This window comes from Bufo gargarizans, chromosome 8, assembly GCF_014858855.1.
Source record: "Bufo gargarizans isolate SCDJY-AF-19 chromosome 8, ASM1485885v1, whole genome shotgun sequence".
In the NCBI taxonomy this organism is placed as follows: domain Eukaryota; kingdom Metazoa; phylum Chordata; class Amphibia; order Anura; family Bufonidae; genus Bufo; species Bufo gargarizans.
Genome location: NC_058087.1, coordinates 44,449,206 through 44,473,259, shown reverse-complemented (window position 1 = coordinate 44,473,259; position 24,054 = coordinate 44,449,206). Strand labels below are relative to the sequence as shown.

At 42.8% G+C, this 24,054-nt stretch overlaps 1 protein-coding gene across 1 annotated transcript in view; it reads right to left on the bottom strand.

Moving 5' to 3' along the window:
• The window catches only part of ITGA4 (integrin subunit alpha 4), a 171,181-nt gene that overhangs the window by 7,637 nt on the left and 139,490 nt on the right, over positions 1 to 24,054 (bottom strand). Inside the window, exons 18-24 of the mRNA XM_044302593.1 lie at positions 13,448 to 13,598; positions 11,169 to 11,267; positions 6,946 to 7,022; positions 6,515 to 6,604; positions 1,763 to 1,850; positions 1,547 to 1,654; positions 400 to 519 (exon numbers count right to left, since the gene is read on the bottom strand). Coding sequence (XP_044158528.1) covers positions 400 to 519; positions 1,547 to 1,654; positions 1,763 to 1,850; positions 6,515 to 6,604; positions 6,946 to 7,022; positions 11,169 to 11,267; positions 13,448 to 13,598 — 733 coding nt within the window. The remainder of the gene's footprint in view (positions 1 to 399; positions 520 to 1,546; positions 1,655 to 1,762; positions 1,851 to 6,514; positions 6,605 to 6,945; positions 7,023 to 11,168; positions 11,268 to 13,447; positions 13,599 to 24,054) is intronic.

The following is a 24,054-nucleotide window of genomic DNA, read 5'->3' as shown; positions in this document are numbered from 1 at the left end:
TGATAGCTGTAGGCAGTCTGGGCATGCTGGTAGTTTTAGTTTTGCAACAGCTGGAGAGCCACAGGTTGGTCATCCCTGGGATATGCCATAAATGTCACATAGGTGCGGGTCCCACCTCTGGGACCCACTCACTGCTATAGGATCTACTCTTATCTGAAAAATTGGGCCCCGCAGTAAATGGGAAGGATGCCACACATATACGGCTTTCTCCATTCTATGCAATAAGACTTCCAAAAATAGGGAATATTTTTGGAAGTTTCATAGCGGTGAAGGAATAAGAGGCCGTGCATGCATGGAGTTCACTGGAGGGGCTCCTTTCTTGAAATAGAATTAGGTTCCATAGCAGAGGATGGAGAAAGCCGTAAATGTTCAATGGTCATAATGAATGTCAGTTCTTACCGCGTTCCTAGCTCCAGATCTTCGGAAGAAGGACACAAAATCACTAAATATCGATCTATTGCTCAACAACGAGTCACAAACATCAGTGTCTGAAGCGTAACGGCACTTTCCTAAATTTGTCTAAAAAAAAAAGTATATTTTACTACAAAAAAACATGGACATCAAACATGACACAGTGGTATGCGAACGAAGAAGCTCTTCTGAGATCTTTTTACAGAAAGTTCATAATATTGCAGATGAACAGTACCCCAAGATAAAAGGGATATGTGGGATGCACGTTCTTCTAGTGAGTCTAGTTTAATTCACATATAACACTAACATATATAGTAAAACCAAACATGGGAGAATTTATTAAGACTGATGTTTCATCTACCAATAAAAATGAATTAATAAAAAATGCGCTGGAGTAAGATACACCAGAGACACCTTTTCACTCTAAAGTTTATTTTCATCAATTAATCTAGCTCCTATTCCTCCTTGGATTTTTTTTTATTTTTTTTAAATTTACTTCATTTGCAGTTTTCTCTTATCCCCCATGCTTGAATCCTACTTCCTGGTTTGTCATGTGACTGCTGTCCAATCATACCTTAGGGCAGTGAGATGTGTCCTGACATCAGCAGATCATGTGACACTAACCACACCCCTTGTTTTTACTACATTACAAGTCTCCGCTACTGGACGTAACCTACAGCAAAATAGATGTGTCACTGGGCGCAATGGCGGGCTAATAACTTTAGACTAAGGCAATTTTGATAAATGATGGAATTTGGGTAAAATTATATAACAGCGATACCTGTTGGGCAGGATACATTTATATTAGTGGCACAGCCCCTTTAATAAACTTGACACATTTGGCAGTTCATGTCATGTCTGGCAAATCTACGCAAGTGTTTTTTGTGAATCATAGGAAATCTGTTTGGCTATGGGGAGCCACGTTCTCTACTGCAAAGCTCTCCCCTCTTAAAAAAATAAAAGTGGTGTGAGCAGCGTAAAAGCTAAAAAATTTGCAAAATGTTAGCTCAAATTATGTTTGCACATAACGTTGCACAGACCACTGTCATTATAACATGTAGGAGATGCAAAATCAATGTTTCATTTAATCTAGAGATACTGGGTCAGTAGAACAATATAAGACCGAAGTGCCCACCTTGACATTCAATATGTGAAACAGTTTGAAGTCCCTTGGAGCAAATCTGTTGGGTATCATAATCTGAAACGTAGTGTTGGAAACAAGACTTGGCCCAGCGTTGATCACCTTATTTGAAACAGAATATAGATTATGTGGATAGCGTTACACTCAGTCCACCGCAAACATAACAGTATGGTAAATACTGCGTCCTTCATATCTCTGACATATCCTTACATTGAATGTATATTCGATGGTCTCTTTGACACACAGCTTGTCCTCATCTTCAGGAGGTCCGAAGACAAATGATATCGGAGATACATAACTAACAAAAAGAAAACAAGAGAACTGCTTATATCCACATTGCTGACAAAATCAACACTCTAGACTGAAGAAGAAATCCAAAATATCCATGAAAATATAAAGTAAGATTCATTTGTACATCCTAACGACTACATTCATTTTGGCTACGGCCACGTGGTCAGGTTTCCCGTTGCAGTTTCGGAAGCCAAAATTATAAGTGGATCATAAAAGGAGAGAATGTATAGGATGAGAGAATGCAAGGAGAGATACAACTTCTCCTCTTTTTTTTTTTTATTCACTCCTGGTATGGGCTTCCTAAACTGCATCAGGAAACCTGACCGTGTGGCCGTACCCTTCGAAGGAGATCTTAGTGGAATACCCCCTACAGAGGTCGTATCTGACAGCATGGGAATATCAGGAGGAGATTCATTGACCTGTGAGAGTGACTGGTCAGTGGCTGCTCCTTAGCATTTCTTTGCTTCAAAGTGTAAATGTGAAGGGCAGTGTCACGCAGAAATCAATAAATTCCTTCGATGAATTTTCTTTTTCACAGTGCCAGTGCAACAGTGTTTTAATGCAGTCAGAATGATGCAATCTTCCATCTGTTCTGCGTATGATACAATAAAGACTGTGTGGTCCCAAAAATGGTGGAGCCCCACACCACGGCAGTTACAAAAACAGCAACACATTTAGGGCTCACTCACATACTGGTACCAAATGCACTGAGCCAGAAAGACTGCCTTCACGTGATATTTCTGTCTGGGTGCCGTCGGAGTTTCCAGCATTAAGACATTAGTCAATGGGTATATTCACATTTTCGTTTTTGCCACTGACTGTCCCTTCAGAAAAATTTGCCGTATTTTCTATTTTGTGCTTTTATCCGCACACAGATGCCACCTGTGAGAAGTCCATTTTTCAGTAAAGGTAATCTGCCATCTTGATTTTGGACTATCATCTACAGTAATACATGAGTAGTTCTGCAGATGTGGAGTCCAGATCACTATTTTTTATTTTCCTACAGCCCCTGGTCAATCCGCTGTCAGCACTCAAAGCTGCACTGGAATACACAGTCCGGACTGTCATGTTGTTCTAACATAATGGATAGGACTCATGTGCGTGCGTGACAGTCCTGACAATGTATTTCACTGCAGCTCTGAGCGCTGACAGCAGGAGAACAGGGGGCAGGAGGAAAATAGTGATCAGGACTCCATATCTGCAGGACTACTCATGTATTACTGTAGATAATGGTCCAAAATTGGGGTGACAACCTTTAATGGTTGCTCTGATATGCTTCAGCTTCAGTTTTTTTGTCACTGGTAGGCCTCATGCACACGACCGTTGTGTGCATCCGTGGCCGTTGTGCCGTTTTCCGTTTTTTTTCGCGGACCCATTGACTTTCAATGGGTCCGTGGAAAAATCGGAAAATGCACCGTTTTGCAGCCGAGGCCGTGATCCGTGTATCCTGTCCGTCAAAAAAATATGACCTGTCCTATTTTTTTGACGGACAACGGTTCACGGACCCATTCAAGTCAATGGGTCCGTGAAAGAACACGGATGCACACAAGATTGGCATCCGTGTCCGTGATCCGTGGCCGTAGGTTGCTTTCATACAGACGGATCCGAAGATCCGTCTGCATAAAAGCTTTTTCTGATCTAAGTTTTCACTTCGTGAAAACTCATTTCCGACAGTATATTCTAACACAGAAGCGTTCCCATGGTAATGGGGACGCTTCTAGTTAGAATACACTGCAAACTTTGTACAAGACTGCCCCCTGCTGCCTGGCACCACCCGATCTCTTACAGGGGGATATGATAGCACAATTAACCCCTTCAGGTGCGGCACCTAAAGGGGTTAATTGTACTATCATATTCCCCTGTAAGAGATCAGGGCTGCCAGGCAGCAGGGGGCAGACCCCCCCCTCCCCAGTTTGAATATCGTTGGTGGCACAGTGTGCGCCCACCATCGCACCCCCCCTCCCTCCCTCTATTGTAATAAATCGTTGGTGGCACAGTGTGCCCCCACCATCGCCCCCCCCTCCCTCCCTCTATTGTAATAAATCGTTGGTGGCACAGTGTGCGCCCACCATCGGCCCCCCTCTCTCTATAGTAGTAACAACCATTGGTGGCAGTGTGCGGCCTCCGATTCCCCCCCCCCCCCATGACTTGGAAGCGCCATCGCAGATTCCAATGATGGCCACCATGCTAGAACCTGACAGACCCCATTATAAGTTAGCAGGGTTCGCCTGTGTCATATGGCGGGTCTGGCACTCTGGCATCGTCAGCCCTCTGTTCTTATCATGGCAATAACGTTATAACCACTGGGGCACATTTATCAAGCTCCCCCCCCCCCATCATTGGTGGCAGCGGAGTTCCGATCGGAGTCCCAGTTTAATCGCTGGGGCTCCGATCGGTAACCATGGCAACCAGGAAGCTACTGCAGCCCTGGTTGCCATGGTTACTTAGCAATAGTACAACAGTAGAAGATTCATACTTACCTGCTTGCTGCTGCGATGTCTGTGACCGGCCGGGAGCTCCTCCTACTGGATGGGGGGGGAATGGGAGGCCGCACACTGATGGGGGGGGGGGGGTCTGCCCCCTGCTGCCTGGCAGCCCTGATCTCTTACAGGGGGATATGATAGTACAATTAACCCCTTTAGGTGCGGCACCTGAGGAGTTAATTGTGCTGATCACGGCCCCCTGTAAGAGATCGGGTGCTGCCAGGCAGCAGGGGGCAGTCATGTACACAGTTTTTCAGTATATTCTAACCTGAAGCGTCCCCATCACCATGGGAACGCCTCTGTGTTAGAATATACTGTCGGAAATGAGTTTCACGATGTAGCTCATATCCGACAGTATATTCTAACGTAGAGGCGTTCCCATGGTGATGGGGACGCTTCAAGTTATGTTCGGGTGTCCGCCTGGCCTTGCGGAGGCAAGCGGATCCGTCCAGACTTATAATGTAAGTCAATGGGGACGGATCCGTTTGAAGATGACACACTGTGGCTCAATTTTCAAACGGATCCGTCCCCCATTGACTTTCAATGTAAAGTCTGGACGGATCCGTCTGAGGCTATTTTCACACTTAGAAATGTTTTAACAATATAATGCAGACGGATCCGCTCTGAACGGAGCCACCGTCTGCATTATGAACACAAGTGTGAAAGTAAAGGGACTCCTGACTTTACATTGAAAGTCAATGGGGACGGATCCGTTTGCAATTGCTCCATATTGTGTCAACGTCAAACGGATCCGTCCCCATTGACTTGCATTGTAATTGACTTGCATTGTAATTCAGGACGGATCCGTTTGTAATTTCATGTCCGTGGATCCTCCAAAAATCAAGGAAGACCCACGGACGAAAAAACGGATCACGGATCACGGACCCACGGACCCCGTTTTTGCGGACCGTGAAAAAAAACTGTTGTGTGCATGAGGCCGTACAGACAGAAAATGGATAGTCTATGGATAGAAATTTTTCAGTTTTTCAGAACTCGGATGAAAAGGGCCTTCTAGGGGAGAATAGCTCTGTAATAGGGCATCTAAAGAAATATACCACAAGTATGTACTCTGTTTGGTTCTATGTTCCTGTGTATTAGGCATGCATGTACATCAGGGTCCCATTAATTCTCTAGGAGCTTGTACAGACCTGTATTATGACCATGTCCATTGGGTCTAACATTGACTTACCATGGAATACAACTGAAGCAAAGGCAGCAGTACTGAAGTCTTAGGCCTCATGCACACTATTTACTTTTTTGCAGCTAGCACACGGAACAATTCATTTTTACAGGGCCATGCACACAGTCGTATTTTTTGTGGATCCGAGTGGCCGTTCCACAAATTATAAAATATGTCCTATTCTGGTCCATATTGCTGATAAGAATAGTCATATCTATTGATGGGAGTGAGAAATGTGCGAAATGCGCACACAGAAGATATCCGTGTTTTGCAGATCTGTTGTTTGCGGGCCGAAATATAGACACAGCTTCATGCAGCCTTACTCCTCAGCCATTTCCAACTGATTGTTAAAGGGGTTGTCCTATGAAAAATATTCTACAGTTTTCAAACCAGCACTCGGATATAAATACTTTTGTAATTGTATGTTATTAAAATTTTAGCATAGCCACTGAGTTATTCAATAAAATCTATCTGTACAGTGTCACCTGCTGTTTGTTTTTTTCCTATTTCTTTGTCCTGCTCACTGAGATGGCCGCACATGCTCTGTTTCATCCTTCAACTGCCTCCTGACCTGTGATAGGGAGAGCTGAGACACGCCCCCTTAGCTGCAGCAGAAAAGACACTCCCCCTGAGCTATGATAGGGAGAGCTGAGACACGCCCCCTGACCTGCAGCAGAAAAGACACTCCCCCTGAGCTATGATAGGGAGAGGAGAGCTTAGACACGCCCCCTGACCTGCAGCAGAAAAGACACTCCCCTTGAACTTTCAGCTTGATATACAGTAAATCTTACAGAGCAATGAATGGGGAGATCTCTGGATCCATGTGAGGTACAGGGCTGGTTCTAGCTTTGTTAGTAAGAGATTGTCATTTACTATATGATGTCTGATTTTAATTTTTTCATTAGTCACGGGGTAACCTCTTTAATACAGCAAAGGCTGTTGTGGATAAAACCATATCCACTGCAATAGAGTGTGGTACTGCGCAAGGACAAGGTACTTGTAACTCACCCAATGACTTTGACATTGACTTCGTATCTTGTGGGTATGGTGAAAATGGCTTCATTGTTCCATAGAGAGCTTTCATCCACTTCATTCTGACTGGGTTCAATAAAATAAACAAGCATTATACTGGTTAAATGAACTGCTTTTTAAAAATAATGAGCCCCATCTAGACAATGTGCAAGATTTTACTTCTCATTAATGTGATATGTGTTAGCAATCAGGAGATAAATAGCAATGCATTAGTGTCACCGTGTGTGTGCGCTTCCTGAATAACAATGCAGGCGGCTTTACTCCGGCATTATGGGCCTCATTATTACAATACCGTATAATGCGACTGAGGTGGTAACAATGGCATGTATATTGCAAATCATAAGCTATAGATATTGGTTAATAGACTCCATTAGTATTATGTCTTTTCAATATATGATACTACTTACCAATTCACTGTCACATTGATTTCAAGATCTTCTGCGGTGGTAAGGGAGCTTGTATCCAGCAAGACGGAAAACTCTTGCTGCGGGAATAAGAGTAAAAAAGCATTGAAATCAATCGAAAGTATTAAAAATGTTACATATATTATGAATATAACATTTAAAGGGAACCTGTCACCATGAAATTCACTGATAAACCAGGCATAGTGCCTTGTAGAACTAGTTTAGCTGAATGTAATGATACCTTTCTCTAAATGATCCGTTACTTCATTCTGGAGTTAAAGAAGTTTTAATCCATTTGCAATTGAGCCGTAAAGTGCACAGGGGGATGGCTCAGGCCACTCTGTGCAGCCTTGCTCATCCTGCTTCCTCTGTCAGCCTCCTCCCCTCTTTCATTGACAGGGCCAGGTTCCCGCATAGATCTCATCTGGCCCTGTCCATCAGAAGGAAAGGGAGGGGCTAGCAGAGGAAGAGGGAGACACACGGGTGCACAGAGTGGCTTGAGCCTGCCCTCGGTGCACTTAACTGCTCATTTACATATGGAATAAAAAGTACTTTTTCTCCATAATGAAACAGCTAAACAAAATATATAATAACATTCACCTGAGCTAGCCCTACAACTTTGAATTTCCTAGCAAGAGATAGTAACCTATATTTGTGATCATATATGACCACTTTCACATGGTCAGTATTTTGCAAAACCAAGGGTAGAAACTTCAGAGAAAATATAGTCGAAAAGTCTGTGCTTCTTCTGTACTTTAGACTCACTCTTGGTTTCGGCTTGGAAATACTGATGAAAAATACTGGCCAAATACGGACTGTGTGAAAGTGGCCTTTCCCAGGTGTTTTTTTCCCCCCATTTTTATTTAACGTGTACCTCCATGTTGCTGAACTTATTAAGTCGTGTAGTTGCTTAGCAAAAGTCTTCTCATTTCTGAGCTCCAGCAGCAGAGGCCTGTGCTCTGTTTTAGGCTGGGTTCAGACCTGAGCGTCCTGACCTGAGCGCTGTGTATGCGCGATTCTCCGGCGCCTCACATACGCGGCTCCGGTAGTATGCGAACGCCCATTGTCACGCGTTCCCAGAAATCTATGTACGGGAACGCGCGACAAGATGCCCCAAAGAAGCTCCTGAACTTCTTGGGGCGTCGGGCATTTTACAGCGCGATCGTACGCGCTGTAAAACGCCCAGGTGAGAACCATGCAGATAGGGAAGCATTGGTTTCTCCTTGTTGAGCGTTTTACAGCGCGTAGGAACGCTCAGGTCTGAACCCAGCCTTAGGCATCCACAGCCAGCAGAACGTCTCTGCTTCAAAGATCCTATTGATTAAAAGAGAAGCAGCAGCTCAGAAAGGAGAAGGACTCCTGACCAATTACATGGCGAACTTAGGATACCTGCCTAGGTTGCGGATTATGCTCAGTCTTTCAGTGCCGATTCTCGTGCAGAAAAACCGCATCACAATACAGTTCCAGACTAGACAAATCTCATGTACACTTTGCTTTTCCACTCTGTGCAGAAATTGACCCGCCATGCTGACTTAGAAATCCACAGCATGTTAATTATGTTTGCGATTTTTGTAGCGGATTTCACTCTTTTCATTGAAAGGTGAGGTCTGCGGCAATACCACATAAAATCCACACCAAAAAGCACAGGTAACATATGCAGTTTTGGTTCAGAAACACAAAAAAAAAAAACAGATGGAAATGTGTGTGCACCATCAAAGGTGCAGCCTTAACATAGTTTTCCCACAATCAACATTTGCATAGTTACATAGTTATTACGGTTGAAAGAAGACACAAGTCCATCAAGTTCAACCAAGGGGTAGGTGGAGAACTCAAATCCCAGAACTAACATGGACTAAGATAGTAACATAATTGCTGTACTCAGAAATCTCCCTCAGTCCCATAGACTTTGAATGGGAACGCCACTCTATTCAAACTCCTCCTTACTTCGTGTAGCGACGAGGAATAGGGGTCTCAGGATCCCCATTCTAATGGTAGGCAAATAAACCTGTGGTAATAAATGTTGGCTGTGGGACAACCCCTTCAAAGCTTATAGTAAGTGCGGCAGAATGTTGTTTTTAATTGAATACATTCATTTCATAAATTCATATTTCATTTCATCCATGTTTTTAATACCCAAACTAGGATAGCGTCCCCCCAAAAAAGAGAAGTGTAAATAGGTATGAAAGCAACTAGCAACCAAAAATAAGGAAATAGATCTACCCCACTAATTGGGTAGATTGATTCATTTATTTCTCTTTACTACTAAACTTAGGGCTCATGAATGCATTTTAGGTCCACATTCAGTCCACATTTTTGCAGGTCTGATGCAGACCCATTCACTTCAAAGGGGCCGCAAAAGATGCGAACAGCACATGGGTGACCGTATGACCGTTCCATGGCCTCGCAAAAAAATAGAACATGTCCTATTCTTGCCCATTTTATGGACAAGGATAGGACAGTTCTATAGATGGCAGGACGTTTCGTTCCGCAAAATGCAGAACACACACAGCTAGTGTCCGTGTATTGCGAATACACAATTTGTGGAATGCAAAACAGCCACTGGATGTGTGCATGAGCCCTTAAAGTGAACCTGTCACCGTGAAAATGCTGTGCAATCTGCAGGGAGAATGTTATAGAGCAGGAGATGCTGAGCAGATTGATATATAGTTTTATGGGAAAAGATTCAGTAAAACTTGTAATTTATTCATTTGAATGTCTTCTCTTTTCATGCTTAAGAGTCATGTGGGCGGTCCTAGCCAGTTATTGACAGCTAGCTCAGCATGACTTAGCATACACAGATAACTGTGAAACTGTAAGTAGGAACTCCTGCTGCCTTCAGATTGCAACACATTGTCATGGTGACAGGTTCTCATTAAAATATGGGAACCAGGAGAGGTGGGCCCCAGTCACCCTCTTAAAGTGCCATATTTTGCTACCAAGATTAGAAGGACTTTATCTCTCTCTCCATAACTCTTGTGCTAGTTCCCGATTCCTTTTGTTCACTATCAATACGGTTCATCTTTAGAGGGGAGCCCTGCACAGGTACTCAATATCCAATAGTGAGGAGAATGGCAACAACCAGGGTGGTGCCTCCACTCCCAAGAAGACCATAGGAGCTGCATGGACCTCTTCTTTTGTAAGAACACCCCCTCAATCTTCTAATCTAGTGCTTTCGATTTGGGGACTACAATATCTCCTTATGGAGAGTGCCTCAATGGCATCAGAAGTTTTATCGGCCAGGTAACTCTCCCTTGGAATTCTGGGAAGAAGGAGTTCAAATGAGGTCTTAGCAAGCTCTGCCTCTAAAAGCCACCAGATGTAAGGTAGCTATCATGCCGTTGAGTTGCTCTACATAAGGAAATATCGTATTCCCCAAATCCTGACTTAGGCCTCTCAACCAGTTAAGCCGGTACTCTCTGCTCTGCACTGATAAAAGGCAATCACCCCCAAAACAGCTGTCTGCAGATGAGATGCTGGCTTAATTATTATCCAAGTTATGTATCAAGGCCTGTGTTAAAAGGTTGAACATTGACTTATAGGATACGGTAGCTGCCTTACATCTGGTGGCATTAGATGCAGAGTTTGTTAAGATCTCATTTACATCCCCTCTTCCTAGTGGTTTCAACAAATCTCGTCACTAGTTATGAATGGTCACATCCCTTTATTTTTTTCATGACTATGGCTCCATTAAGTATTCCTCTAATATCTATCTGGGTTTGGTTATAACATCCAGACTAATTTCCATAATTTGCCACGTGTTGCTTATGATTTCCAAGTATAATTTAGCATTCATAAACTGGTGAACCTTAAAGGTAAAATGCTTATATCGTACCAATCATCAACATGATCTCTAAATATTATGTGACTTTTAGAAAGTAATTACTAGTTAAATACCACCGGAAATATCATGGTTCATGCTGTGTTTTCCCCAGTGAGGATACTCCTCCGTTCTGACACTACTGGGTGTGACATCGCTAAGTGTGACCAATTAGCAAATTCACACGCTATTTCTATTGCCTTTTAGAAGTAATTTGCCACCTCTTCATCTAAAAGCTGCTGATTGTGGAGAATTGTGAAGAAAGACCTGCATTGCGAACATAAAATCAAGCTCTGCACATAAGCCTAGAAAATCTGACAGGTTTATTACATTGAATAATGGATCAAGACAAAGCTATTTTATCTTTCCAACCCCATAGAACAAACATGGTCACCAATTTGGAACTTACTCTTGAAAAAGAGTCCACGTACAGATGACCTATGTTGCAGTCCAGTCTTGTCAACTGATTTTCCTCATCGTTAACGGCACAGTTTATCTGTTTCTCCAGCTGAATGTAAAGGGAAAAATTGTATTACTGCAACATACAGAAAAATCTAATTTGAGGCAATATCTAAGAACACTTGTGTTTTGTCTACTTAAAAAGGTGTAGATTAGAATAATGGTGCAATTCCAGTCCAACTTTAGCCTTAGTGAGGGAGCAAGTGATATACAGGGTGGGCCATTTATATGGATACACCTTAATTAAAATGGAATGGTTGGTGATATTAACTTCCTGTTTGTGGCACATTAGTATATGTGAGGGGGGAAACTTTTCAAGATGGCTGGTGACCATGGTGGCCATTTTGAAGTCGGCCATTTTGAATCCAACTTTAGTTTTTTCAATAGGAAGAGGGTCATGTGACACATCAAACTTATCTCGTATCTTCACAGCATATGCTGTGAAGATACGAGATGTGCAGCACCTGAAACTACAGATACTGGAATCCTATGCGGTGTTGCTATCAGTGTGTGAAGAGTGGGAGAAGAGGGTTGCATTGACAATCCACCACAATGGGCAGCACATTGAACACATTTTATAAGTGGTCAGAAACTTGTAAATAACTCATGAAAGAATAAAGTTATGTTAAAACCAAGCACACCATTGTTTTTCTTGTGAAATTCCCAATAAGTTTGATGTGTCACATGACCCTCTTCCTATTGAAAAAACTAAAGTTGGATTCAAAATGGCCGACTTCAAAATGGCCGCCATGGTCACCACCCATCTTGAAAAGTTTCCTCCTTCACTTATACTAATGTGCCACAAACAGGAAGTTAATATCACCAACCACTCCCATTTTATTAAGGTGTATCCATATAAATGGCCCACCCTCTATAATAAGTCTGACTGTCTATAGATTACAATATCATCTGAGGCTGGGTTGGTTAAATAAAAATGAACCTTTTCAGGAAAAATTTTTATTTAACTTTTTCAGGCAAAACGTTTATTAGGCTTGGAAAGGGAATCTCTATTTTATAAGCCAGAAATATACAGTTCTCCACTACCCTTACACCAACATCTGCTTGAAGTTTTCATATATTGTTAGAAAGTTTACAGAATTTTCCAAGTTACTATCAATTGTGATCAGAGTTTTTTTCAAGTGGACTAACAACATTTTTTTTTTCATTTTGGTATTATGTTTTTCTCACTGCTTAACATGAATGAGGACTCCTAATAATTGAAGAACTGCACTGACCGGGGAGAAGACCATCTGGTTAGGTTTTGACAGTCTTTAAATGTGTTGTCTCAATTTAGCTAATGGCATTTATTATGTAGAGAAAGTTAACACCAGGCACTTATTTTTACATTGCATTATACACTGTTCCTTTTCAGGTTTTGCCACCACCGAGGTACGGCCATACGAGGTGGCTGGGAAGGGAGCTCCTGCACATGCGTGCCTATTCACACTCCCACAGTCTCAGTCAACAGAAAGGCAGCACTTTTTCCTATAGTGTGCAAGCACGACCACCACTGATGGATTGCAGGGTGGTCGTAACCCCTGGAAATGAGCAGTGTATAATGTGATGTAAAAATTAATCCAGCCAGCAAAAGAGGCAATATGGACAATCACAATACATTAGTAAGTGCCTTGTATTAACTTTCTCTACATGATAAATGCCACTTGCTGAAAAACCCCTTTAGGGAATTGATTAGCATTTACAGCTGGGGTAAGGTAGAAAAAAGATTTAAGACATATCCTGAGATAAGAATATCCCTTTAAGGCCTCCAAACACATAGGAGAAAAGTTGTCTGTACCGGCTGGGACTATTGGTGAAACTGCTCAACTATCTTATATGTCTCAACTCTCCCCTGACAAATTCTATTTAGGAAAAGAAGGATTGGGCTTTTTTTATTTTTAAATACCCAATTCTTTTGTTCTCGGGGGAGATAAGCACCGCCAGAGATGTCTTCCCTAGCCCTCTCTCCTATTTGAGATCACGTACACACTTGGCTGAACAAAGCATGCATGTGTACGGGGAACTAAGGGGGAATGGTTCTTGGTCAAACAAGACTTTGCCAGCCACTTAATGAACATGAATGGACTTCTTTAAACACCCCATGAAGTACACAGGACGTTGGGTTTGTGTCTTCCATCCAGTATAATATGCAACGTTATTATTGAAGACATAAGCAGGGCCAAGCATCAACTATGACAGCTGAAATGTTATCAAGCAGCACTGTTGTATTACCAGATCTATAACTTTGATGAAGAAGATGCCTTTCGGAAGCCTCATGTGTAGAGTGGACTGATAGGCATCATCCCCAGCATTGTACAGCGACATATTGATCATTACAGTCTTTGTTCCTCCAACAACAACATATATCTTATTATCTGATGATCTGCAAATAAACACAAAGCAAGTGAGCAAAGTCTGTTATTTTATTTCCCAAAAATTCAGGATTCTACAGGAATGTGGGGCTGCAAGAGAAAAATTTTGCTATCATAGTAATATAAGTATACCAAATTATTTAAGACATTGGCTTGCATAAGAAGGCTTTACTGAATTATTTAACACTATCCTCATTGAGCAATATAGGCGTATTTCTGGATAATAAATGACCCATTAATGAAATACAGAGGGTGGTCCCTCAGGGGAAAGGTGGTGGGGATCTTAACTGATAACATTAAAAGTTAGGTTTTAAACACATTGCTGCCCCCTTTGGTTTCACATAATAAATGACCCCCATTATGTCTATGGCTGAGAAAAGAGATGAGCAAATTTGCAAAGGTCAGATCTCAGCCATTTAAATGATTTCATACATTGTGGATTTCAGATGAGCATGAAGAAAATAGCATAACATTTACATCTATCTATTATCTATCCATCTATCTACTGTACATATCTATCTATCTACTGTACATATCTATCTATCTACTGTACATATCTATCTATCTACTGTACATATCTATCCATCTATCTACTGTACATATCTATCTATCTATTATCTATCTATCTTCTATCTATCTATCTACTGTACATATCTATCTATCTATTATCTATCTATCTATCTATCTACTGTACATATCTATCTATCTATTTATTTATCTATCTATAGAATCTATCTAAAATATGAAAGTCCTGCAACTCCTCAAGAGAACGATGTGATTTATCTATTATCTTATCCATGCGATTTATGGTATGTGGGAATGACATCTCTCGATTTGAAAACCCGGTTGAATCAGCACAGATATACTATCCTAAAAAAGCGATTAGCTTTACCTGTAGCCAAACATTTTATGGACCTAAAGCATAATGAACGTCAACTACGCTTTCGCATTATCGACCATGTTCCCCCTTAGAAGAGGTGGTGATAGGGCTAACATTTTATATCCTAGAGAATTACAATGGATCCACAAACTAGATTCACTTAAACCACGTGGTCTTAATGTGTAGTTTAAACTGAGTGTGTTATTAGAAGAGCTTGCCCGTGACCCCTGTTCTGTCCCATTTATTCAATTCCTGTGTATGAATAGTTTAACAAGTGAGATTTTTTCATTATCTTTAATACGTTTTTTTTCTTTTTTATAGTGTCTTATTTGACGTAGAAGAGAGAGCGATGACCCGACAGGGCAACCACCCTTTGTAGTATTATTATGTTGTTTTTTTTTAATGCTGCACATGATTTCTGATTGTTACTTTTAGGAATCATTTTTACTTTACAGTTTTATTTTTATTTGATGATTAGTTGTTTATTTATTTCATTCTCATTTTCTAATCTCCTTTCACTCCTTTAGTTTTTTTCAGTTTTTATTATATAATTGTCACATACCTTATTGGTTTTTTTTGTGCACACTCAAATGGAATCCATTCACTTATGGGTACCTATATAGTGCGCATATTCTTTGATCTTCATATTCATAACATAACAGGAGATCCCATAGTTCCCATAAACAAGATGGTGATCAAAGACACAATAGGCTTAGATCGCCTATGTAGCTTCTTGTTTCCCCTTGCCCTTACGTGCTATAGACGTGGGGTGATCTCGCCGCTGAGTGCGCATCGGTTTGCATCTCCGCTGCCTCCTCTTCCTCTATGTGGCAATCGACATGCGCAGTGTTCCTTTCTAAAATACGCAGTATTAGGATACTAACTATGCAAATATGTGGCACACAGTTGATATTTATTGTTCCAATGATTGCTGATTAATTATTTTATGATTTATGGCACTATGTATTTTTTTTCATGTATGGCATCACAATTTATAATCACGTCTATGTATGTAATTTTTGGCACTATGTAAGCACTTTAATGTATATTTTATGCTTCCAGCATGAGTGAATAAACACTTTAGATTTTCCTATTTGAGAGTGCTGCCTGCCTTTTACTATTCTATCTATCGAAGCTGAGGATAGGCCAGGCAATACGGGGGTCATTTACCATACTGAAATATAACTACACTTACACCAGGTTTACAATTGTGGGCGGGGAAGGGCCGGCAGGCCCGTCTCATTCACCATTTTCTACGCCTGTTTTAGGCCTCTTTCACACGGGCATTATGTTTTTTGCCCGGATAAGATGCAGGTGCGTTGCAGGAAAATGCGCGATTTTTCAGCGCGAGTGCAAAACATTGTAATGCGCTTTGCACGCGCGTGAAGTTCGGGTTTGGGTTAGGTGTTCTGTAGATTGTATTTATTTCCCTTATAACAATGTTATAAGGGAAAATAATAACATTCTTAGTACAGAATGCATATGTTACGGCCATGGCTATGATCGTGACTCTTCAACCGCATGCGATTGTCAGCGGTTCGGTTTTGTTGTCAATCACAGGTGAGGGCAGTGGTATTTGCCTCACCTGTGGTTGCCGCTGACAACGCTAGGTATGTGGCAGCTTTCCTGCTGTGCAAGCGGTTGCACCTAGCAACCTCTATGTTAGGTGTGTGTGTATTGTGTTCACTGTGTTGTATGTCTGTGTGCACTCTGTGTAGTGTGTTGTGTGCACTGACACTTTTCCTGCACTGTGGTTGCCCGTGGCAACGTTTGGCTGTCTGTACAGTGTGTTGCTACTGTTGGACACTTTTCCCTTTAATATGGCTTTCCCTTCTCTGGTGCTGGAAGGGTTAACTCCATTCCCAGTGTGTGTGTGTCACTGGGTGTGTCCGACTGTGGGTTGTGGCTTCTTGGCCTATAAAGCCTCACTGTTAGTTCAGGTCTGAGGGTTGCTTCAGTCATGCTTGGCTGGAGCAGCCTCCTGTCTATACTACCTGCCAGTGAGAGCCACCCCTGTGGTCATAAAGAGAATGTCACTTTATGTTTTATGTCATGTTGTATGTGATGTCCATGTGATATTCTGTTGGGACCTTTGTTCGTTTGGTTTGTGCAGCTAATGGTTCTGGATTCTGTGTGTGCTCAGGGATCCAGTCAGCAAGGCTGTGGCAGGTTGGTGGAACTCCTTAGTTCACCTGCCATTTCCATTAGTCTGTTTCGGTTCCCCTTTTTCCCAGCAACTTGGCCATTGAGACTCCTGCTCCTCCGTGCCTAGGAGGAGTAGGTTGTCTTACCCTGACTCCTAGCTAGGGACCGGACGAAGGGTAAGTCAGGGCTCCTAGGTTCCTGCGCATGGGTCCTCCTACCTTTAAGGTCGGCCCATGCAGATAGGAGTTAGGGTCAGGTTAGGGACGCTGTAGGAGGTGACCTGCTCCCTAACCCTGTTGTCCTGGCCGAGCAGCCATAACATCATCTGGCATCGCACGGCTGAGGATTTTCCCCCATCCTCAGCCGTGACAGCATAGTACAATAAGGCTGGAGGGGTTAAAATAAATAAATAATAATTAACTCACCTTAATCCACTTGATTGCACAGCCCGTCTTCTCTTCTGTCTTCTTCTTTGCTGTGTACAGGAATAGGACCTTTGATGACGTCACTGTGCTCATCACATGGTTCATCACCATGGTAAGGGACCATGTGATTGGATCATGTGATGCGACGTCACCACAGGTCCTTAGCCGGCAGCTCAACATTACAGAAGAATCTGCAACTACGCGATCAAGTGGACTCGGTGAGTTAACTTTTTTTTATTTTTAACCTCTCCATCACTATTTTATTTTGCATTCTGTATTCAGAATGCTATTATTTTCCCTTATAACCATGTTATAAGGGAAAATAATACAGATCGGGTCCCCAGCCTGATCCTCACCTAGCAACCATGCGTGAAAATCGCACCGCATCCGCACTTGCTTGCGGATGCTTGCGATTTTCACTCGGCCCCATTCACTTCTATGGGGCCTGCGTTGCGTGAAAAACGCAGAATATAGAGCATGCTGTGTTTTTTACGCAACGCACAAGTGATGCGTGAAAATCACCGCTCATGTGCACAGCCCCATAGAAATGAATGGGTCAGGATTCAGTGCGGGTGCAATGCGTTCAACTCACGCATTGCACCCGCGCGGAATACTCGCCCGTGTGAAAGGGGCCTTAGGCGTAGCAAAAGGTCTAAATGTAAGACAGCAAGGAAGCTGTCTTAATTTAGAACTGGCGCTGGATGTGCTGAAGTTATGGAGAGGCCAGGGCCAGATCCACCGCCAGCACAGTGGCTTTATTAGGACCGGAGTCTTATTTTGAACATCGGTTATGCTCAGTTTATATCGGTTTGTGTCACTTTCGTCAGAGATCAGTTATTTTTCACAGGAGAAAAAGTCCATAAAAAAACTGATCTCTGACACAACTGATGCCAACTGATCATAACTGACGCTCAAAATAACAGATCCTCATTTTTTTCGGTTCTTCTGACAGATAAGTGATGTGAACCTGGTCTTATCCGTGGAATGCTCTTCTGTGGACATCTTTATCTAGACCTGTCAAGAGAGCAATAGTGCTGTCATACTGTCATCCCGATTCTACATTTACTGTTATACTAGCAGATATGATCGTCCCGTCACAGCAGCAGTAAACCGACAATGGATTATCTGTCTATATAGGAGTTTTATCTCTCTGTGCTGACTACAACAGAAGGACAATATTTTGCATTTAAGTTTCAATGGTATAATACTGAAGAAAATGAAAAAGAAAAACTGCCAAAAATGTTTTCTATGAATATTGAGTTCATCTAAATCCCCATATCTGATTGAAGTGTCCCTTTAAATCTTTTGTGAAAGTGAATTAAAAAAACAGCAGGTTTTGGATAAAAGTGAAATACAGATGTATTTAATTCATTTTAATACAGTGGGAAAAAAATCTGAAAAAAAAATCATGCAAATAAAAATGACATTTATAGAATGATCTGGCACGGAACCAAAACATTACTCATTGTACACCTTAGGGAGAGAAGCTGGCACCGGCATAAGCAACAGAAGGTGAAAGCACTGCATAAACAGCCAGGTTCCAAGACAACAGCAAATTAGAGAGAAACATATTGCTAGCACTGTAGCAATTAAATTTCATTTTCCTTTTAGTCCTGGTGCTTATTTATATATAGTTATTGCATTAAAGCATTGTAGCTGAGAATGTGAAAAATAACCTTTCAAATGAGTGGGGTAGATTTACTTACAGGAACATATTTCTTTAAAGTTAGATTTCTTTCAACTTTTGAATACATTTAATGTTAAATATGTTTACATCTATATATACGGAATATATAGCTGAGTGATCCAGTATTACAGTAGATAGATAGATAGATACACTGAGCAAAAATATAAATGCAACACTTTCGTTTTGCTCCCATTTTGCATGAGCTGAACTCAAAGATCTAAAACATTTTCTACTTACACAAAAGACCCATTACTCTCAAATATTGTTCACAAATCTGTGTTAGTGAGCACTTCTCCTTTGTCGAGATAATCCATCCCACCTCACAGGTGTGGCATATCAAGGTGCTGATTAGACAGCATGAATATTGCCCAGATGTGCCTTAGACTTCCCACAATAAAAGACCACTCTGAAATGTGCAGTTTCATCACACAGCACAATGCCACAGATGTCACAATGTTTGAGGGAGCGTGCGATTGGCATGCTGACTGCAGGAATGTCTACCAGAGCTGGCGTTTCAGAGAATATGGCAGTACATCCAACCGGCCTCACAACCGCAGACCACGTGTAACCACACCAGCCCAGGACTTCCACATCCAGCATGTTCACCTCCATGATCGTCTGAGACCAGCCACCCGGACAGCTGAAGCTACAATCGGTTTGCATAACTAAGTAATTTCTGCACAAACTGTCAGAAACCGTCTCAGGGAAGCTCATCTGCATGCTCGTCGTCCTCATAGGGGTCTGTACCTGACTGCAGTTCGTCGTCGTAACCGACTTGAGTGGGCAAATGCTCACATTTGATGGCATCTGGCACATTGGAGAGGCGTTCTGTTCACGGATGAGTCCCGATTTTCACTGTTCAAGGCAGATGGCAGACAGCATGTGTGGCGTCGTGTGGGTGAACGGTTTGCTGACGTCAACGTTGTGGATCGAGTGGCCCATGGGTGCGGTGGGTTATGGTATGGTCAGGCGTATGTTATGGACAACAAACACAGGTGCATTTTATTGTTAGCATTTTGAATGCACAGAGATACCGTGACGAGATCCTGAGGCCCATTGTTGTGCCATTCATCCACGACCATCACCTCATGTTGCAGCATGATAATGCACGGCCCCATATTGCAAGGATCTGTACACAATTCCTGGAAGCTGAAAACATCCCAGTTCTTGCATGGCCAGCATACTCACCGGACATGTCACCCACTGAGCATGTTTGGGATGCCCTGATCAGCGTATACGACAGCGTGTTCCAGTTCCTGCCAATATTCTGCAACTTTGCATAACTATTGAAGAGGAGTCGACCAACATTCCACAGGCCACAATCAACAACCTGATCAACTCTATGCGACAGAGATGTGTTGCACTGCGTGAGGCAAATGGCGGACACACCAGATACTGACTGGTTTTCCGACCCCCCCCCCCCCCCCTCCTTCAGGAAGGCAAAACTGTGCACATTTCAGAGTGGCAGTCTAAGGCACACCTGATGGATTATCTCAGCAAAGGAGAAGTGCTCACTAACACAGATTTAGACAGATTTGTGAACAATATTTGAGAGTAATGGGTCTTTTGTGTATGTAGAAAATGTTTCAGATCTTTGAGTTCAGCTCATGCAAAATGGGAGCAAAATCGAAAGTGTTGCATTTATATTTTTGCTCAGTGTAGATATATTAAAGGGCTTGTCCCAATATTCTAAATTTTTCAAACCAGCGCCAGGATCTGGCCAGGATTTAGCATATTCAATGAAATCTATCTATATAGTGCCACCTGCTGCATCAAAATGGACACAACACTTCTTTTTTTTTTTTTTTTTCTCAGTGAGGTGGACACACAGGCTCAGTTCCATCCTTCAACTGCCACTAGCTAGAGCAGAAAGGGCATGCCTCTTGAAAAAGGACACATCCCCTGAACTGAAAGCTTGAAATAAATCTAGGAGAGCAATTGAAGCAAATAATGGGGATCCAACCCTGGATCCATGTGAGGTACAGGGCTGGTTCTAGCTTTGTTAGAAAGAGGTTGTCATGTACTATATGACCTGGGATTTTCTTTTTTTACATTAACATTTTACATTTTTACATTAACCTCTTTAAACAGATTTCTTTGGATTATAAATGGCACTAAAACGGATTGACTGTATTTCTTTAGCAAAATCAATTCATTTTTTTTCAAAGTCATCAACATTACTTGTCAGCAGATTTTTGCAACATTTTAGAGGGATGAATATTTTTGCAAAGCACTATGTAAAGATAATGAGGTAATAGATAAATCATGGAAAATGATTTAGAGATGAAATCCATTGGAATCCCTCATCAACCTTGCGTGCTATTAGTCTTTTTGTTAGTGTAACTGCATGTCTCGTATTTGCTAAGATGTCTTTGTCAAGGTCTCAGGCCTAGATATAAATTGGTGAAAAACCACTCTTATGCCAGTGGATACCTTTGTACTCTCTAGTGAGGGAACTTTGAGTATGTCGAATGTCTCTGATTCCTTTCAATATTTGGGCATGATTATATCCCCTAAGATTGAAGACTATCTACAGCTTAATCTGATTCCACTGTTAAAGGCGTTCTGCACTTTGTTTAAACTGATGATCTATCCTCTGGATAGATCATCAGCTTCTGATCGGCGGGGGTCTGACACCCGGGACCCCCGCCGATCAGCTGTTTAAGAAGGCAGCGCTGCCCCAGCAGCGCCACGGCCTTCTCACTGTTTACCGCAGGCCCAGTGGCTTCACGACTAGTATCACTGGCCTGGGCGCGTCTAAGCTCCGTTCCCTTGAATGAAGCTTAGCCCCGCCAAGGCAAGTTGATACAAGTCGTGACGTCACTCGGCCAGTGGTAAACAGTGAGAAGGCCGCGTGTATGACAGTGTCAGATGGGTGTTTTACTCTAATAGAGATTATAAAAAAACAAAAATAAGATATGACATGTCAGGTGAGCCGACAGATGAAGCAGACTTGTCAAGTGAGCTGACAGATAAAACAAACTTGTCAGGTAAGCCAACAGGTCCTCTTTAAACTGGACTTGGATGGGGGCCAGGGGCGGACTGACCAGTCGGGCACTTCGAACGTGGTCCGAGGGCCCGGCCAGGATAGGGGCCCGTCGCAGCTGTGCTAAAGAGCTATTTTTCACCGCCTATTTCGCGTCCCCTCGTCACGTGACCTATTCCTCCCAGGAGCCCATACATTAGAGGCTTTTTCTAGTTGGAGGCTAAAAGACCTTTCATGATATCACGACCACGTGATCCTGCATGGGCGGAGTCAGTCTCCTGGGCTGGCTGTTCAGCGGGAGGAGGTAAAGGACCTGTGATGATGTCAAGACCATGTGATCCTGTGTGTGAGGAGTCAGGCTCACAGGCTGTGCAACTGGAGGAGGTAAAGGACCTGTGATGCTGTTGTGACCCTGTGATGCTGTATGGGCGAAGTCAAGTGGGATTCCCTAGGTAAAGTCTGTGACCAGGGCCCCACCTATGTTGCAGATCTACAACTTTCAGAATTTCTTGCCCACCAAAGACTGCCAGGACATGCTTAGAGTTTTAGCAGCAGCCTCAGAGCCATAGGTTGGAAAATATTGGTCTACAGAATTATTTATATATCTTAACTTGAACAAGTAATAGTTCATTTGGCTTCATTTGTGTCATCCTCTAGGCTCAAACTTGCTTGTCTAAAAAAATTTCTTTCCTTCTTGGTCTATAGTTTCTGAGTTTCTTTGTGAATGTACACTACTTGAAATATATCAAATTCCCTTTTGTCCTCTTAGTGAAATTGGCACCTCCTAACCACCAATGGCATCAGGGATCCAACAACTTTTATATTTTAAAGGGTTGTCAATTATCCTATTAGGGTATCCTAGATTGGTCCTAGAAGGGGCCTATGTTTTGGATGTTCATTAATTAGCACAACTGTGTGTGTCCTCCTGCCCCTTACCTCATCCTAGTGGTGGTCCCAGCCCTTCTGTACCTTGGTGCCTCCATTACAGCCCCTGTGTTACAGTGTGTCAGCACATAGAGAGCCCTGCATACAACCTGCTGACTGTCTCCATCTAACATAAGCTTTTCCAGGGTGAGATCCACCTGAAGTTGCTCGGTTCTTTCTTTCAGCCAGATGTTCTCTGTGATTTTTGGGATCTGTCTACAGTACTCTGTGAGAGTCTGTCCCTGTGTGTGTGTCTGTGTCTCTCGGTGTGTGTGTGTCTCTCGGTGTGTGTGTGTCTCTCCCTGTGTGTGTGTCTCTCCGTGTGTGTGTGTCTGTGTCTCTCCGTGTGTGTGTGTCTCTCTGTCCCTGTGTGTCACCATCACCATGCCCACAGTGTTCCTATGTCTTGATGCAGCTGCATCAAGACATTCTGTGCGGGGCAAGAAGAAAAGGAGGAGGCAGCGCTGCCAGCATGGAGTCCGTGGGAGAGACATAGGGAAGTGTGTTGAGCGAACTTGTGTTTTAAGTTCGGCGTCTAAAGTTCGGGTTCGGATTATCAAAGTATCCCGTTATGGATTCCGCTACCACGGACCATAACGGAATTTAGAATCCATAACGGGATACTTCGATAACCTGAACCCGAACTTTAGACACCGAACTTAAAACACAAGTTCGCTCAACACTAATGGGGAGGCACACTAAGGACGTAGGTAACACTACCACATTATCAGCACTAGTGTTATCTGTAGTTTTACATAGGACTGCAGGTAACACTACTACAATTTCTGTACTCAGATAGCCATCACTGTGTTATCTGTGGTGTTACATAGGACTGCAGGGGACATCTACTATATTTTCTGTACTCAGAGAATTATCACTGTATAGGGGGACCCACTGAGACTTTATCGCCCAAGGGCCCACATGAGCCTGAAGCCGGCACGGTGCGATGTGGGTGGGGCTGTGTGTGGGTGTGGCTTGAGGGTGGGCGGGGACACAGGGGCCCCATAATCTCCTATTGCCCGGGGGCCCCATGAGTTGTCAGTCCGCCCCTGATGGGGGCAACACTCTTCAGAGGAAATGCCCCTATGTGTCCATGATCAATGGAGATCCCTGCTGGTCAGACTTCCACAATCAGCAAGTGACATACCCTAGTGCTATGCTGTCACTTGCTAGAGCTGTAAAGAGACTGTTTAGTTTGGATAATCCCTGCCTCCGGTGAAGTTCTAATCAGTGGTGACCACAGAAAAGCAGCTAGTGAGTGGTCATTTCTCCTGACATTTTTAATGTATGGATAAGCCCGGGCCACCAGAAGAAGATACACTCTTTGCAGCAGCCCCTGCCTACACTGTCTCATAAAGGGGGGTCTTACAAGCAAATACCCCCTTGAAACGATCCATATGTCCTAAGATGGTGTCTGAAC